This window comes from Hypomesus nipponensis, chromosome 21 (assembly GCF_054491055.1).
Source record: "Hypomesus nipponensis isolate SF chromosome 21, ASM5449105v1, whole genome shotgun sequence".
NCBI classification, from domain to species: domain Eukaryota; kingdom Metazoa; phylum Chordata; class Actinopteri; order Osmeriformes; family Osmeridae; genus Hypomesus; species Hypomesus nipponensis.
In genome coordinates this window covers 13,524,629-13,543,002 of record NC_140381.1, presented here as the reverse complement: position 1 = coordinate 13,543,002, position 18,374 = coordinate 13,524,629, and the positions used below count along the sequence as shown (strand labels likewise).

The following is an 18,374-nucleotide window of genomic DNA, read 5'->3' as shown; positions in this document are numbered from 1 at the left end:
AAAATGTTAAAGCAGAAGGAAAAAATAAAAACAACATAAAATAATGACATACTATTCACGTTCCTCGATTCCGCTGAGACGGTTCTTCAATCTTAAAAAAAAGGATTGGAACAGTATAACAATTTATTTGGTGGTATGAGCATTCCCACATCACACCAATAACTGTTGTTGTAAACAGTACCATAAAATGTCAAACTTGTTTTTCTGTTTTATGAACAAGTGCATCCGCTCTACTGTATAAAGAAGACAAACATGAGAGGACATGAACGTTGCATACTGCTTGGATGATGTTGAGTGATCAAATACTTTTTGATCGTTATTATGTTCCCTCTGGAAACTATAGACTAGCATTTTTGATAATGGGAAAACAACTGTATGGTTCAACACAATGTCAATCACACAACTCAAATGTACACATTTAGTGTACAATACAGTACACTATATCACTTTAAAGGCAGAATATGAACTTTTTACAAACCAAGCAATTTTGGCTTTAATTCAAAAGGATTCCAACCAAAATATCCCACCCCTCCCTTCAAAGCCACTCCCCCAAAACACGATGAACATGAATTGGCCTGCCTACTGCCAGGAGGTAGGTAGACAAGTTGCCCATCCAATCACTGCATTCAGTCCAAATACCATCTAATCATTAAGTCCGGTCCAAACTAATGATTGGGCATGTTAATTACAGTCCTGCAACGCCCACAGATAAGACATTTATTAAATATTACTGTCAAACCTTTAGATTTATCGGTTGCTATCAGGATGTGAAGTTTCAACAAATATGACAAAAAGTGCGTTTCAACAACATTATCGACCCTATCTTTAGGAGTAGTTTATTCCAAGCCTTTTGGCAAGCTGACAGCCAAGAGGTAGTCTCAACACTAGATTTAATTGTGAGAATGCTGATTAAGCATTCTTACTATTGTTTTCCTGTTTCTCTTTATTATTGTTGGAATGCTGCTTCAGCATTCTTTTAAGCTTTGTACCTGTTATGCTTAAATATATATAAATCAAAATTCATAATCATTTTAACATGGTTTTCATTGGAGTTCAAATCCTCTCAAACTTCTTCAACTTCCAAATTCGTATTCCTCAATCTTTCAGCTAGAGCCACCATTTAAACTATAAAATGTAGACAAAACTTATTTTTAAATAATTCAGCTTTTTGATATCTATTCAACTTTCTTCAATATCACTGATTATGTTACATGAGTTTTTCAAACTGTTTCTGAGATTTACATGGGTGTGTATGTGAAAGCCTAGAGTGCAGACTGAAACGCTTAGAGTGGAGGGGAGCTCCGGATGTCGTTGAAAAAATATTTCTAGTTTGCCAGCATTGCCACAATTTTCGCTCTTCATGCTTCGTTTTTGGATCAATAGATTGCGAATTTTGTGCAGGTCGTGGACAGTTGTCTTTGGAATCAGACACCCCTGCGGGGGGGGGGGGGGAGGGGGGGGGGCTATACGTCCACTGCAAATCATATTCTCATGTAGGTTAGTGCATGTGCACCAGCAGATACTATTTTAAAAGAAATCCCTGCATACAATTTTGCTTAAAAACGTCACAATAGTTACAACAAAAAGTTCAACATTAGCCTATATTTATATTATGAACATGTGTTTACCTTACCTTAACATGTTAACCTTATCTTTATGAAAATGTTCAGACTATTTGGTTTAGCTAATGTTACAGCTAACCAAATAAAACTCACGCTTTACTCACGTCACCTAGTAAACCGTAATATTATCCGTTTTTCTTGACATGGCTATCACTTTCAACACATTTTACTATTGTATAACCGACCAGAGAACGAAATTAAATACATACACTGTATATTTTGTATATTTATAACGGCAAACAATTACACTGCACTAAACTTTAAGTGTAAAGTGAAAATAACAAAACCAGTCAGTCAGTATGATGACTTGAGCGAATATCATCCACGTCTTACTAAAACAGCGGCCACGCGAAAGGGAATGAGGAATGATTTCCTCTACTAAGAAAATTTGCGTCACGTGAAAAATGTCGTAGTAAGGCCGAGTCGGGAAATAAACAAATAGTTTGTTTCCTCTAGCCCTTGTGTTCTCTTCGGGTCATTCTGACCCCTCCGTCATTGTGACCCACCATCGTATTGCGACAACTTTACCGCATACAAAAACAAAGTGAAGCATTTTATTTTAACTGTTGGGCTGTCTCAGACCCCCCACATTGCAAAGGTTAAAATAACATTATTTTTTATTCGTTTTTGTATTGGGTACAATTGGGTAAACCCAACAATGGTTCGTTATGAACCTTTGGGTCATGTGACCCGAAGGCAGCACAAGGGCTAGCTACTAGTAGGCTACAGAGCGTAGGTCACGTGAAAAATGAGACGCCTACCCAAAGACCGAGTCGGGAAATGAACGAATCGTTTGTTTCCTCTAGCTACCAGTACAAAGCCTATGCAGGTCACGTGAAAAATTATCCAAAGACTTGTAGAAAGACCGAATCGGGAAATGAACGAATCGTTTGTTTCCTCTAGCTGCCAGTACAGAGCCTATGCAGGTCACGTGAAAAATGAGACTCCTACCCGAAGACAGAGTCGGGAAATGAACAAATAATTTCTGTTTACTTGGACAAGCCTATGCAACAGTCCCGATGCTCGGCCACGAGAAAATGAACAAATCACTCTTTTGAGAGGACTCGTCACTCCTGAGTCCTTGTAAGGATTCGTTCAAAATGAAAGAATTGTTCACGAACAACATATCACTAATTTCTGACCGCACAGACATATAAGGACATCTCTGGTTTCGGCAGTCTTGGGTCTCGAAATATCCTTATTTGTTGGATTGGACCTATAGTTTTGCGTGTAGGTTAACTTGTTTGAAGTGTGGATTCTAGCTACGTTTCTGTTATTCTCTCTGCCCTCAGCAATCATAGCTGCACCATCACCGTGGCAACCAAACAGACACGCGACACTCAGTCTCTTACACAGGTGATTGGTATTAGCTGATTAGTGGAGACACAAGACAAGCTATTCAGTCAACTCGTCTCATTAAAAGACTAAGAGCACCACAACACAACTACTACCTTTATTGATACTGCTATATCTTATGCCACTACTACAAATACTAATTCTGCAGATGCTGCTAATATCTCTTTTACTAACAAGAGAGGGTAAAATTTCTGGGGAAATTGTAGGGTGTGCTTGCTTGCGTTGGTTGCAGGGGTCCGTATTTAAATTACATTTTACTACTGATATTTCTGTATATTTTATATTAAAATGCATAGCCTACTTATTATTTATAAAGATTACATATATTTAAAAGCATATTTTTTTCTGCTCATTTACAACTCAAAATACTAAGAGTGAAGAGTAGAATGAAATAGTTGTCTTCTCATTTCCCCTGCAAGAGGGAATGGTGATCACCAACCTCATAGTTGAATCAAAACGAATACATTTGGCAGACCGGTGTAAAAATTGACCTAATCTCTATGATTTTAACGTCATTGTAAGTTTTTCCCTTCTCGTGATATATTCAGGCATTTAGCCTACTCATAATGCATTCATTCATTAATAAAGAACCCCCTTTGAAGCTTATTTTAACAACGACGTTACCAGAAGTAGCTATCTCAGATGGAATCGCGATTTAAATAGTACCATCTGCTAACTGAAAATATGCCCCCAAAAACGTAAATAAGCTAGACATTTATTTAGGGGGAAATCACTCGTTCATAAAAATGTCAGTGGTAGCGATCATTGTCAGTAACAAGGCAAAATACGATATAGCCCTGCTGTGTGGAGAAGCTGCCCCGGTAAATTGTAGGCTACAACTAGACTGTCTTGGTAGCGATTGTGTTGGTTGAATTCGATTTAACGTTACTTCCATTTTACGGTCTAGGCTGAAATGAATTATGTTCATGAACCGATAGAAGTTTAGGCTGTGGCAATGGAGTTCAGCTTAGTAGTCACTAGTCAGAGAGGTTCACCTATTGAAAGACTTTTGATTTGAGTAAGGGTAGTGCCGAACATGAGCCGGCGTTTGACTTCCTACGTAGGCTACTGTACTGTAAACAGCTGTGGAGATATTTTTTTTTAGCTACTAGATTATGCTACAGTACAGCGTTGCAGTGAGCTACACTGGTTTGAAACCACAGGTAATGATCATTTCACCAACAAATCGTTTACTTGTAATCTAATGTCATAAAAAATCCTACAACGAAAATGTATTGGTGTGGAATGTTTATTTTAACAATTGAAAACAGATGCATCATAGACCGCTGTAGTATGTGTTGCCCGGGGAATAGAGGCTAATGTCATGATGCTAATGCTTCAGTGAAATAGTAGACTACTGTTTCCGAAAGTAGATGTAACTACTTCCTTATATCAGCTTATATTGTACATTACACTTCACAATTGTGTTTTATATCACAAAGTAAAATTAGTAAATAGTTATCACCCTGGCCTCTTTGCTTGTGGCGTTTCTGCAGCTCCCTTGCCGTAAAGCAGTTAGCCTAGCTATCTCCCAGATGTAACGAGCTGCTAAACTAATGTTCTGCTAGAGGTAGTCACGCGATATTTCGTGACGTTAGTGACGTCAGTAGCGTCAGTGACTGTGGCTAGCAAGTTAGCCACCGTTAGCTTCACTTTTACCATAAAAACGTTATTAAAACCTAAACATAAATCCCAATAGAACCAACGCAATCGTGACCAAGACAAACCTTTTGACATCGACTTTGTCTATGTAGTCCAAATATTGACTGAGCCTTAGGGGTTCGAAAAATAAACAATCATAAAAATAATAAATATATATGTGAGATAACAATGGTTTGTGCTCGCCGAAGGCAAACACACCCCAACTATTAAGCTAATGGTCCTGTTTCGTCCTACTACGCCACTGAGTGCGTTCACTTGACCATGAGAAACCGGATGGCATTTTTCGGTTTATGCCAATAATACGATTAGGCTACTCCGTTTACATGTGTAATTAGTATGCGCCTACATGATTCTTTTTATTAATCGTTGTATGTTCCACAGACAAAACTTGCACCATCATCCTTCTGCAACAAAGTGTCTTTCTGTATCGGCCCTACTGCTGTATGTTTCATTCCATCAATACATTGAATCCTACTAAGAAAGCCGAGTAAACGCACTCAATGGTAGGCTACATCTGCTACTGCTATTACTATCCCAACTATAATTTCAGCTGTTAAAACGATAATATTCTTGTTACGACTAGCTAGCCTACTTCTTCTGTTTAACAGTTCAGCTTTCAGCTTCTCCCGCATTGTAGGCTATTTAAGCTCTTAGCTTTGTTAGATCATGCAGTTCAGCTTCCACAATGCCTCTTTTGTGTGACACATTTTTGAAATTCATTCATCATCAAAACGTTCAGCTCCTTCAGGAAATGTGTGCTTTATGTTTGGGTATTTCTCACTTTTATACTTTTAAAAATAAAAGGTTTTTGTACAAATTATTCTCCCTTTAAAAGTAATGGTAAATACTTTGAAATCATTATTGGGATGCTGCTCCAGTCCCTTTCAAAAATACATTTTGGTTGCTTTGAAGCAACTTCAGCTTCTAACTATTCAAAATGTTGACTTTTTTTTCGCTTTTTTTTTGCACGATCAGCTATCCCCATTCAGGTTTTCAGCATTCTCACTGCTGTTTCGCAGGAATAGCCTTTTCTTGTTGATATAAAAATGCCTTTACATAGTTCCATTTGAAATTTTATTTACTCAGATATATTACCAGTATACAATTCTATACTCATAAACATTGGAAAAAAATCTTTACTTGTCTTTTGGAAGTATCCAGATAGTACTGACTTAGTTAGACAAAAAGCACTTTTTCAAAAATTGAGATGAAGCAAAAAATAACCAACACTTGACTCTACATTAAGTTGCAAACACAATGCCACACCTATCAGGTGGTATACTGTCGCAATCAACGGAATTCCCTGACTACCATACTTTCCTTTTTTCTTCTACATGGTACTTTCAAATGGCTTGAGATATATCAATCAGCTGCTGTCAGACTGTGTTGAAGACTGAGTAATGGTGTGTCCAGTGTGCCCTGATCATCACCCCCATCCCACACCTCACCCACAACACAACAGCTGCAACACTGGTGACAGTCCCGCTGCCCCTCACACATCCCTCCCTCCCAGTGACTTGGACAAAGTGTGTGTTGGGAGTTGCCCATCCACCAGTAGGACTGCAGGAAAATGGTAGAGTAGGAAACTGCAGGATACTGTTAAGGCAGGGATTTAGACATGCAATATAATGCAAACAGTCAAGAGAGCCTGTGCTGTAAATGGAACCATACCTGCCTGCCCATGAGCATGTCATCACAAAACAACTTGATCATGAAAGACCATATTTTTTCACACGTCACCTTTTTTGCATTGCACTGCTTTGGTTTGTCTTATTCCACTATGTCTCATGAGAAAGCATGCATATATTTCCCTCTAAGCAAATTACTTTGCTGACTTTGGGGTATTAACTAGTCTCAGCGTGTTCTAGGATATACAGTATTGATGGGAGAAGACTCAAACATAGGGCGAACACAGAAATACAAGGGAATGTATTGTATGGCAACTTATTAAAAACAAACCAAAACTCAGTTAATAAAGACTAATAGAGTGATGGCAGAATGAATCAAATAATTCACAATAAAACCTCTTTCCTTGGAAAGGCAATGTGTGTGTTCTTGTTTTAATTCCGTCTACTGAATCCAAGTGGCCCAAGCCAGCAGGAGACATTTTTATTTTAGTCTTGGCATTGAGATGTGACAATGCGGGGGAACTAGACAGCTCAGGCTGAGCTGCAGCCTGTTTGAAAGGCTGTGTATTCCCCCTGCCACAGAGGAACAAGAGCTGGAACTTCCTTAAGACGTTCCCTTGAGGGGAATCAAGTGCAGCAAAAATACAGAGCTTAGCATTAACATGATGTGATGAAAGAGAATGAGAAAGTACTGATTCATATCCAGGCACATACTTTAAAGCAAAGCATCTTATGCAACATATCCTTAGGATGTGAGTGTGCTTTCTTGGAAAAACAAATAAATGCATGGTGGAAATGTTAGCATTTACATGGTTTGTAAAAGCTTGGCTGTAGGGAGGCTGCGAGTAGGGAGGCTGCGAGTAGGAGGCTGCGAGTAGGAGGCTGCGAGTAGGAGGTTGTGAGGGAGGTTGTGAGTAGGGAGGCTGCGAGTAGGGAGGCTGCGAGTAGGGAGGCTGCGAGTAGGAGGCTGCGAGTAGGAGGCTGCGAGTAGGAGGTTGTGAGGGAGGTTGTGAGTAGGGAGGCTGCGAGTAGGAGGCTGCGAGTAGGAGGCTGCGAGTAGGAGGCTGTGAGGGAGGTTGTGAGTAGGGAGGAAGTGAGAGAGGCTGTGAAGGAGGTTGTGAGTAGGGAGGCTGTAAGAGAGGGTGTGAGTAGGGAGGTTGTGAGTAGGGAGTCTAGGCAGGAGTCAAGCTGGTGCCAGACTATATACTGCAGTGTTTGTATTACTGAGAGGCAGTAGCATTTTAAATTAAGTAACTTAACTGGTATTGCCAATTTTTACACAATTAAATTGTACAATGCTCAATCAAGGATATGACTTATTATACAAGTCAAATTTTTCCTCAGGTTGAAAGCCCAGGAATGTAAGGAAAATGTTGCCAACATATTGGAGCCTGTTGCACACTAACAACAAAACTGGGTATATGCACGTATTGCAGAGACACACTCTACTGCTGCCTGCTGCTTATCAGGCATGCCATATTTGACCTACAGAGAAAGTCAGCTGTTTATTAACTGTAATTTTAATTTTACAGAAAAACTGATATTTCTGTATATTTTATATAAAAATGCGTACTTATTATTTATGAAGATTACATAGATTTAAAAGCATACATTTGTTGCTGCTCATTTACAATTAAAAATACTAAAAGGGAAGTGTAGAATGAAACAGCTGTCTTTTGATTTCCCCTGCAAGAGGGAACAGTGATAGCAAAAAGTTGAAAAGTTGGATCAAACGAAGATATTGTTGGGCAATCTGGTGCAGAATAATGTCTTAATTCTATGACTTAAACGTCACCTTAATGTTTTCCCTTCTAGTGATATTTTCAAGCATTTAGACTACTCATATTGCATTCATTCATTTGGAATTAATTTGAAACAAGCTGAACCCCCTTCGAAACAAGCTATACAAACAACGTTGTCACCGGTGTTATCGCCCAACTGGTTTCCACATTATCTGGTTCTCCAGCTGTGCGTTAACCTATCTTCATCTACCTTCCTCTATCACCAGATTCGTCACAAATTCACAAACATTTTACTGGCGATTTTCAAGTCGGATCTCATATTTGCTGCGGCGAACATGAAAGTATGGGCTATGTGCGCACTACATTACATCCATTCACAACAAAATAAATGTAGACAAAATAAAAAACTTGCAGGCTGGCATGAAGTAGGATTTGATAGCACTAGAGCAAAAACACATATTACACCAGAGCCCATTGCTTTACACTGCGAGCTAAAAAAATGATGAAAATCGCCAGTATATTACTGGCGATTTTCATCATTTTTTTAGCTCGCAGTGTTTGTAAAATTTGTGACGAATCTTGTGATATTATGGAGTTAGATTAGTTTAATAATTCACAAACAAACCCAACATGATTCACAAATGTATTTCATGATTCACAAATAAATGTAACCTGATTCACGAATGTATTTATGTAATTTTAACACGAGTTACAATTGTGTTTCATATCACAAGGTAAAAAGAGTAAATAGTTATCACCCTCTGGCCTCTTTGCTTGTGGTGTTTCTGCAGCTGCCTGGCAGTAAAGCTATAGTTAGCCTAGGTATCTCCCAGAAGTTAACTAGTTGATAAACTAATGTTCTGCTACAGGTAGTCACGCGGGTGTCCGTAATGTCAGTGTGGCTAGCATGTTAGTCACCGTTAGTTTCACTTTTCGAATTTTTTTTTTAAATTTAAATTTAAACCGTGCAACGGAACGTCAATAAAAATACAAGCAACGCAATCGCTACCAAAACGAAGCTTTTGACACTGACGTTGTCTATATAGTCCAAATATTGAGGGATCCTTAGGGGGGGAAAATAAATATAACAAAAAATATATATGAGAGAGAACAATGGTTGTGCTCTCGCCAAAGGCTTGAGCACACCCAAATATATAACAATTAGGGGTGTGACGATACACTCAGCTCACGATTCAATATGTATCACGATACTGGGTGTACAATACAATACGTATTATGCCATTTTTATCATTTTAAATTAAACTGAAAATCACTTAACAGATCCAGATCCAAAACATTCAACATTTTCAATCATTTTCTTTGTTGTACATACAATTTAGTTAACTCCGTTCAAGTGATTTCTGTGAATGCAATGAATGCACGCATGACACAGGTGCAGAGTAGGTCGCATGCTGGGAGCTCAACCAATAGGATCAAACGAACGTCTACGACTCCATATATTGTAAAACTGTTGTATTGCGATATATTGTTCCATGATATATTGTTACACTCCTATTAACAATATTACTTTTACATTCTCATGTGCTGCTGTATGCAAGGAACACTGCATAGCAATATGACTATAATCATCCATGTTATGAATTAACATACTAGAGAGGGTACAATTTCTGGGGAAATTGTAGGGTGTGCTTGCTTGCATCGGTTGCAGATGGGTCCGTCCCCTAAAGTTTTTCCCTACTATTGATATTTTCAAGTAGCCTGACGTTGTCATACTAATAATTCTAGTCAGAATATGAGTATGAAAACTCTCCGTTGGGCTGTGACTACGGAGCGTGTTTCAACCGAACTTGTAAAACAAATGCCTCTTCGCTCAATTGGATAGACCTAGAACCAATCAGAGCAACGTAATATGTTGTTTGTTGAAAACAAATTCAACCCAAGGGCTCTTTCGTGACGTTGTTGATTACGTTACTGTTGATCATCTGTCCTTTAATGTATAAAGCCCGCCCTAGCAATTTCATTGGTCCGTCCCGATCCTGGTTTTATGTAGTTGTTCCCAATACGAGACCCTCCAGACCCAACTTCCCGACCAAATTTTTTTGTGGGCACGGAGAAGTTGGGCTGGCAGCCAGGCTAATTTTCAAGCATTTAGACTACTCATCTTGCATTCATTCTAGGGCTGTGAAATGATTAACATTTTTAATCAAATTATTCACAGGTTTCTGTGGATTAATCATGATTAATTACAGATTACCGATTTTCCGAATTTTTGTCTTTAGGGTGCGTCTTTGATTTTGAGGTACCTCGATGCTCGAGTCACCCGTTGCCACTCGCAAAACTTTGGTGAACCCCTCGTCCTCAACAATATCAATCGGTCTACAGCTTTTTGCAATACATTTGGCAACTCTGCTTGTCATCTTGTCACAGGCAGACTTAGTGAGGGCCCTACACTGTCCAGTGAGGGTGGTTCGGCGCATTCTACTTGAACTCCCCTCGCCGACCAACGCATGCTTCGCGTTGAGGTGGTATAGGTTACTTTAGGCTGGTATTGCTTCGGTGAAACTATAACATTCAGTCATTTAGCAGACGCTCTTATCCAAAGCAATAACATCTTCCCGCAGAGTGTGCATATCACTTTGGTTTTATTGGATGTTCCATCTTAGTTTTTTTGGAACACAAACTTCTCATCCAGAAGTTGCATATTGGGTGGAATTGTGGGTATATTACGTTAAATGCGTTAAACAAAAATAACAAATTAATCCTGTAGTTTAATCATAGCGCGTTAACGCATTATTTTTCACAGCCCTAATTAATTAATTAGGAACCCCCTTTGAAACAAGCAGAACCCCCTTTGAAACAAGCGATTGTAACAACGTTGTCACTGGCAATATTTCAGATGGAATCGCGATTCAAACAGTACCATCTGCAAACTAAAAACATGCCCCTAAATACGTAAATATTTTTTTTAGGGGGAAATGGTTCATTCAAGTTTGCTGGAAGCAATCATTGTCAGTAACAATGCCAAATGCAACCGTAAGAGCCCTGCGTGGAGAAGCTGACCCCGGCAAAATTGTGCTACGAGCAAGCTAGCTGCTGTTGCTAGCCAAACTTCACTGAGGGGAATGTTTAATGCGCCGGAAATTAGAAACATTTCTTTTTACCTAAAGTTTAGGCTGTGGCATTGAAGACAGCGACGCACCACACAAGCTTGAGTTTAAATACTTAAATGTAAGATGCATGCTAGTACACCATGGCACGATACTATACTCGCTGTGCAACAGCACATCTGTGCATGTCGTATCCACGTGACGTTAGCACTGAGTTCCCTTTGTGGACAGGAACTTTTTGCCACAAAAACATTGTAACCTCATAAAACTGTGCAACGGAACGTAAATCCCAATAGAAGCAACGGAATCGGGACCAATACGAACATTTTGATACTGACGTTGTGTATGTAGTCCAAATATTGAGGGGTCCTTAAGGGTGGGAAAATAATGATAATAATATATATGTGAGAGAACAATGGTTGTTCTCGCCGAAGGCGTGATTAACAGAAACATCCACTTTCTTCAGAGGTAGCGCAATAGTAGTGCAATATTTGAGAGGGGTGTTCTGAACACAGCACATTACAGCAACCTATCAGCATTGGAGCTCCACATCGCCCCAAAACAATTCCCATTCTGATTGCTGAGGCCTCTAGGTAAAGGGTCTGACAGGACCAGACAGGGGGTGAGACGTAGGAGAGACACTTCGCAGTCCTGATGTGCTGCAGGTCTGATGTAGTGTTTACATGACAGTTTCCCAATTGTCTTTTCGCCATTTAAAAAAAAATGGCGAAAAGAGAAAGCCAATGGGGACATTTGCCATGTTCTTTTATGAGAGCAATAGCAATAATGAGAAGATGATAGTCTGCTTTTACAAAAATTATATTGTATGATTGTATGACACCTACGTAAATACCTCTTATTTCATATTATATTGTTATTATTATATTCATATTTATCTTAACTGAACCAGAATAACATGGAAATCAAAAGCAATGGACACCAAACGTCTAGTGAAAGGCTAGTATTTTAAGCACACGGTCAAAATCATTCAGCTAAGAACAGTTCAGCACAAACCTACAGTACGAAGAGCATATAGTGTCCTGCTGAAGTGAACATCGAGACCGCCGCATTGACTGCGAGTAATCAAGGCTGTTGTTTATATTGTGTTCAGCTAAAACTTAGTCTCAGGGGTAGAGCTGAAGGTACAGCAGTTAGATAACTAGCTTAAACTGGTCAAAGAGTAGCGAGCCAGTGAGTCCGTTTCGGTGGCAGAGTACACAGGGTCATCTTTTGTTTGACAGTAATTGGGGGTGTTGTATCTGTGCATTAGCATATTTAGGCGGCTGGCAGTGCCTCGGTGCACGAAGACTCGGTCGAACAAAGACAGGGAGTCTACCAGCGGGACTCCACCGAGGAAGGCCGACAGAGCCGGGATCACCTCTTCTGATAAGTATCACCCTATTTATTTGATATTCTACCTAGAACTTATTCACAGCAAGCATGTGTTTCCTGAGCATTCCTGTTCATTACACCACCCGTAGACGTAGATATGTCACAAAGTATATACGGTCAACTTCTAACCTTCACTGCCTATCCAGATCTTCTCCACCTGTCCTCTCTCTTTCTGTAGGGCTCTGGAACTGCCAATCTGCTGTGAACAAGGCAGACTTCATCCCAGCGTTTGAAACCCAGGCTTCTCTTCATGCCCTTGCGCTGACAGAGACGTGGATCCGCCCAGAGAACACTGCAACTCCAGCTGCTCTCTCCGTCAACCACTCCTTTACTCACTCACCCCGCTCAACCGGGCAGGTGGGTGGGACAGGTTTGCTTCTTTCCCCACATATTAAATACACATCCACACCACTCTCTGTTACTGCCAAATCATTTGAACACCATTATGTGATGCTAACTGATCCTATCAAAGTATGCTTAAATTGTTCTTTATCGCCCACCAGGACCGCTATCCGACTTTGTGGAGGAGCTGGACATGCTCCTCAGCGGATGATGGAACCCCCCTGATAGTCCTTGAGAACTTCAACATCCACCTCCAAGGAACGCAGGCTGTCGACTTCTTGTCTCTCCTGACCTCCTTCAACCTGACGCTGCTTAGCACACCGGCAACCCACAAGGCAGGCAAACAGCTAGACCTCATCCTGACACGTAACTGTATCACTGACTTAACATCTGTAACCCCACTGCACATTTCTGATCACTACTTTATCCAATTCTCTGTCTCTGTCCCTCCAACTCCTCCTACCTCCCCTCCCAACTTTCCGGTGCAACCTCCGCTCCCTATCCCCCTCCCATTTCTCCTCGATTGTAACATCCTCCCTCCCTCTCCCATCCCACCCCACTAACACTGCCACTGACACCCTGTTAACCACTTTAACTGCATCACTTGACTCTCTCTGTCTTCTGTCAACCAGGCCTGCACGATCTTCTCCCTCCTGCCCGTGGCTTACGGATGTTATTCGTGAAGAACGATGCACCCTTCGGGCTGCTGAGATGAGATCAAAGATGATCAAAGAGGCGCAAAGATGGTCTGGACCTTGATAAGCATCACTCCTTCCTTAAATCCTTCTCTTCTCACATAACTGGTGCTAAAACCCTCAACTTTCTGAACAAAATTAACTCTGCTTTAAACCCCCACAAATGTTTCTCTACCTTCTCCACCCTTCTTAACCCACCTCCCCCACCCCTCCACCCTGACAGCAGACGACTTCTCCTCCTTTGACAAAAAAGTTGCCGACATTAGCAGTCAGTTCCCTAACCACCAGGTCCTGCTCTACAGACTTTCTGAGATGGGCATCACTGGCACTGCACTCCAGTGGATCTCATCCTACCTGTCGGGAAGATCCTACCAGGTCTCCTGGGGAGGCAAACCGTCAGACCCTCACCAGCTCTCCACTGGTGTCCCACAGGGCTCCGTCCTTGGACCCCTCCTCTTCTCTCTGTACACATCCTCACTTGGACCAATCATCACCTCCCATGGCTTCTCCTACCACTGCTACGCTGACGACATGCAGCTGTACCTGTTTTTCCCCCAACCGATCCGGGGATCTCAGCTAGGATTGAGGCCTGCCTCGCAGACATCTCCGCCTGGATGACCGAGCACCACCTCCAGCTGAACTTCTCATCATCCCGGCGAAACCTCCATCTCCCACGACCTCTCAATCACGCTGGGATCTGCGACGGTGACCCCTTCATCCTATGTCAGGAACCTTGGGGTTACCATGGATGATGAGCTCTCCCTCACGGCCCACATTGCTGCGGTCTCCCGGTCGTTTAGATTCACCCTCTACAACATCCGGAAGATCAGGAGATACCTGTCTGAGCACTCCACCCAGCTGTTTGTCCAAGCACTTGTCCTCTCCAAGTTGGACTACTGCAACTCGCTGCTAGCCGGTCTCCCAGCATGCGCAACCCGACCTCTTCAGAGGATTTAGAACGCAGCGGCCCGCCTGATCTACAATCTACCCAGACGCTCCCACGTTATCCCGCTCCTCATCTCCCTCCACTGGCTACCCATCACGGCCCGCATCAGATTCAAGACCCTGGTACTGACCTTCCGAGCAGTGAACAGGACTGCACCCGACTACATCAAGTCTCTCCTGCAGCCTTACACACCCACCCGCCACCTACGGTCTTCTTCAGACAACCGCCTGGTGGTCCCACCGCTCAAGACCGCCCAGTCCCAACACAAGCTCTTCTCCTGCCTGGCCCCCCAGTGGTGGAATCAACTCCCCACCTCCATCAGAGACACAGACTGTCTCTCCACTTTCAAAAGAGGGCTCAAGACGCACTTGTTCTGGGAGTACAACGGTACTTAAGAATAGTTTGCTGAACCCAATGCTAGTTTCCTCAAGGATCACAATGACTCTTGTTGGGTAGTGTTTTTTATTTTATTTATTTTTTACTGTTCTACAGGTACACTTGCACTTAGCGATTCATGTTGTTTGATTGTAACTTACTTAACTACATGCTCTTACGGTTCTTCCCTTTGGCACTTATTTTTTGGTTGTTACCAATGTATGCTTCTTGTTTTGGCTACCCGCAATGCTTGGGGCTATCTTGTTGTTATTATCAGTGACCTATGCACTTTGTAAAGCTCTGTCTTGGAAGTCGCTTTGGATAAAAGCGTCTGCTACATGAATAAATGTAAATGTACTAAGGATACAAAACTACAAACTTTTTAAATTAATCTTGACCAACCGCACAACATTAACTGAAAGAGATCTGATTGAACTGAACAAAATGCCAATTCAAAAAGCCAGATAGAGTATGGAGGCATTGTCAGTAATATTTGACGCACAGTATATATATATATATATATATATATATGCTAACACAGAAATGGATCAATACCTGTCAGCATCAGTAACCAGAGCCAAACGCCCATAATCCCAGGCCACCTTTCGTAAAATGGAGAAGACAAAGAGAAGCACCTAAAAACACAAAAGGGAAGAAAACCATGACACCGTTAGTAAAACTTGCTTCTCAAACAAACTAAGAAGACTGCTTTCCACTTGTTACTAAACATGCCCGACAAAGGGGTCAAAGTCATGGTGCTCCACTACAAACACATACATGCACAGTGGTATGAAAATAGTATTAAATATATAGTATGGTAGTGTTGTGGTTTTAGATAAAAGTGTTATCGGGGCATTACAGTTGGACTCAAGAGGCTCTATTATGCTGCTACCCTCACAGCTATCTAAATGCTAACGCTACAGTCATTTCATGTTTTCAGGTTCTCAGGTGTATGAGATTCTGCAAAATTCGCAATAGAGAGGGTGGCACAGGTCACAGAAGGAGGAGGTGTTTGGAGGAGCACATGAGAGCACTCCTCCCAAATGGCCTCTTCATCAGCAATTTCTAACACAACGCAATTCTGAGACTGTAAAAAGTGAAGCACAGAGGTTTCCATTCCATGAGGCTGACAACTTTCTCCTGCCCCTCTGTATGAGAACATTGAACCTGGGTTTGCACTGCTCAGCTGTTCTGTGCAAAGAGGCACTGACAGACACTTTGAAAATATTTTGAAGTGGGTCGTGTTCGTACTGTGGTCATGCAGTATATTGCAAGAGCTCATGCCCAATGAAACAGCATGGCTTAGAGGTCAGCCATTACAAATGGTGCCAATACTTTCACGTTACAAATTCAAAATAGTCTCTACTATTTCTGTGTTTTCTTAGGAGTGTGGCTGTCCCTTGAAGATGACCCTGGTTTGACCCATGCTTTGTCACCCTTTTTTTTTTTTTTTTCACATATAACCCCAATAAAAACACAGAACAGATCACTCTCCTGCTCATGACATGGGGGAACACTTGGACCTTTGGGAACCGCGAATATGGCTTCCCACTGTACCTAGCTATGGAGTTAGATTAGTTTCATAATTCACAAACAAACGTAACGCGATTCACAAATAAATGTAACACGAATCACAAATGTATTTGATGATTCACAAATAAATGTAAGCGATTAACAAATGAATTTTGTGATTCACAAATAAATGACCCCATTACATTTGTTTGCTACCTCACGAACACAAGTTACAAATCGGACAAACACGAGTAAAAAATCCCTGCATTCGTGTGTGGATTTTTGGAACTTTCCTGACGCGCTTAGATTCACAAATGCATTTTTTCTAAAAGATATCCTCTGCAGCCAGATGTCTCTTTCAATTTGAGCCAATCACAGCTAGCTTGCTAAACCTTAGCCTCGGAAACACTTAAAATGACTAAACATGGATCCTGCCATTCTCAAGAATATTCAATCACGTATGATAATCGGTCTAATAAGATTAACAAGCAATATTTCACCTACATGCTACCAGGCGACATTGCTCGCGATCTGAAGGAGACAATGTCCGTTATTATGGTAGGTTGTTGAAGTCCACATAGACACGTTAATGTGATTGGCTAAAATTGGAAGAGATGATCTGATAGGTTGCAGAGAATATATTTGAGAAAAAATGCATTTGTGAATGTAAGCGCGTCAGGAAAGTTCCAAATATCCACACACAAATGCAAGGATTTGTAACTTGTGTTTGTGTGATTTGTAACTCGTGTTCGTCAAGTTGCAAACAAATGTAATGGGGTAATTTATTTGTGAATCATGAAATACATTTGTGAATCACTTACATTTATTTGTGAATCATGAAATACATTTGTGAATTGCTTACATTTATTTGTGAATCATGAAATACATTTGTGAATCGCTTACATTTATCTGTGAATCATGAAATACATTTGTGAATCACGTTACATTTGTTTGTAAATTATGAAATACATTTGTGAATCGCATTACATTTGTTTGTGAATTATAAAACTAATTTAACTCTATACCTGGCTGCCATGGGAGGAAGGACAGCAGCATGGAATAAATGCAGACATTTCTCTGGTGGACGCCCTGGCAGACATGTGTGTGTGTTCTGCTATTCCCTGCACATGTGTATGTGTGTGCCACATTTGTGTGAGATAAATAAAGGATTCTTCTAATCTACCCCAAATGTTTACATTTGGAAGCGGTGGGGAAGGCTCTGTGGCAAAGTAAGAAACACCATCCGGAAAATGTACCCCTCTACCTTGAACAAACTCTTATTTGCAGCCGCCATTTCCTGACTGCAATGAGAATTACTGTTCAACCTCCCCAAGTTCATGTTGACACCAACCCAGTTTGTATAGCCTGGGAAGGAGTATACAAACATGCTGTAAACTGCTGTGGTTGGGGTGCTTTACTGGAATCCAGGATAGTTCTCTGAAGGCAGACTCACCAGGAAACACATGAAATCCAGAGCTAAGACTGTGGGGACCCCTCCGAACGGTAGGCCCTGGAGCACAGTGCTTCGGATGCGTGCCGAGTAGCAGTAATCCATGGACTCACTGTTGGTGGAACAGTTGTCCGGGCCCACACAGGGCTGGCCACTGCCATATTTAACCATGGTAATGAAGAGCACTCTGAGCATGCTCACTGCAACATCCTTCTGAGAACCTATTGGGGTGAGGAAAAGAGGCAGAATTAGGTGACCAACACAGAAGTACAGTAGGTATCAGTGAAAGAGACACAAGACAATGCAAATCTACAAATTAAGAAATTGTTTCTTCAGGGGTAATTTCAAGTGAAAATACCCCTTCCCCCACCACCTTGCAACAATACCAACAATAGTGGTTTGGACCGTGACACAATTTTCACTTTTAGGCCAGCAAGAATAGCACGTTTTTGATATCAAACTAGCATGACTTAGCTAAATAACGTTAATATATAATAAATATATAATAAATAACAGTTTATTCATTTTGATAACAGCTTATGCGGTCTATAGTTACTAGAGTGGTAGTGGAGGGGCTATGCTCC

At 41.2% G+C, this 18,374-nt stretch overlaps 1 protein-coding gene across 9 annotated transcripts in view; it reads right to left on the bottom strand.

Moving 5' to 3' along the window:
* LOC146238086 (mechanosensitive cation channel TMEM63B-like) overlaps window positions 1-18,374 on the bottom strand; it is a 79,706-nt gene that overhangs the window by 42,250 nt on the left and 19,082 nt on the right. For 8 of the 9 annotated variants that reach the window (XM_084685282.1, XM_084685287.1, XM_084685289.1 and 5 more), the window contains 3 exons: window positions 17,794-18,011; window positions 15,384-15,463; window positions 53-91 (listed from right to left, as the gene is read on the bottom strand). In XM_084685282.1, coding sequence (XP_084541408.1) covers window positions 53-91; window positions 15,384-15,463; window positions 17,794-17,985 — 311 coding nt within the window. In that variant the 5' untranslated portion in view covers window positions 17,986-18,011. The remainder of the gene's footprint in view (window positions 1-52; window positions 92-15,383; window positions 15,464-17,793; window positions 18,012-18,374) is intronic. The other variant, XM_084685286.1, reaches the window with a different exon arrangement.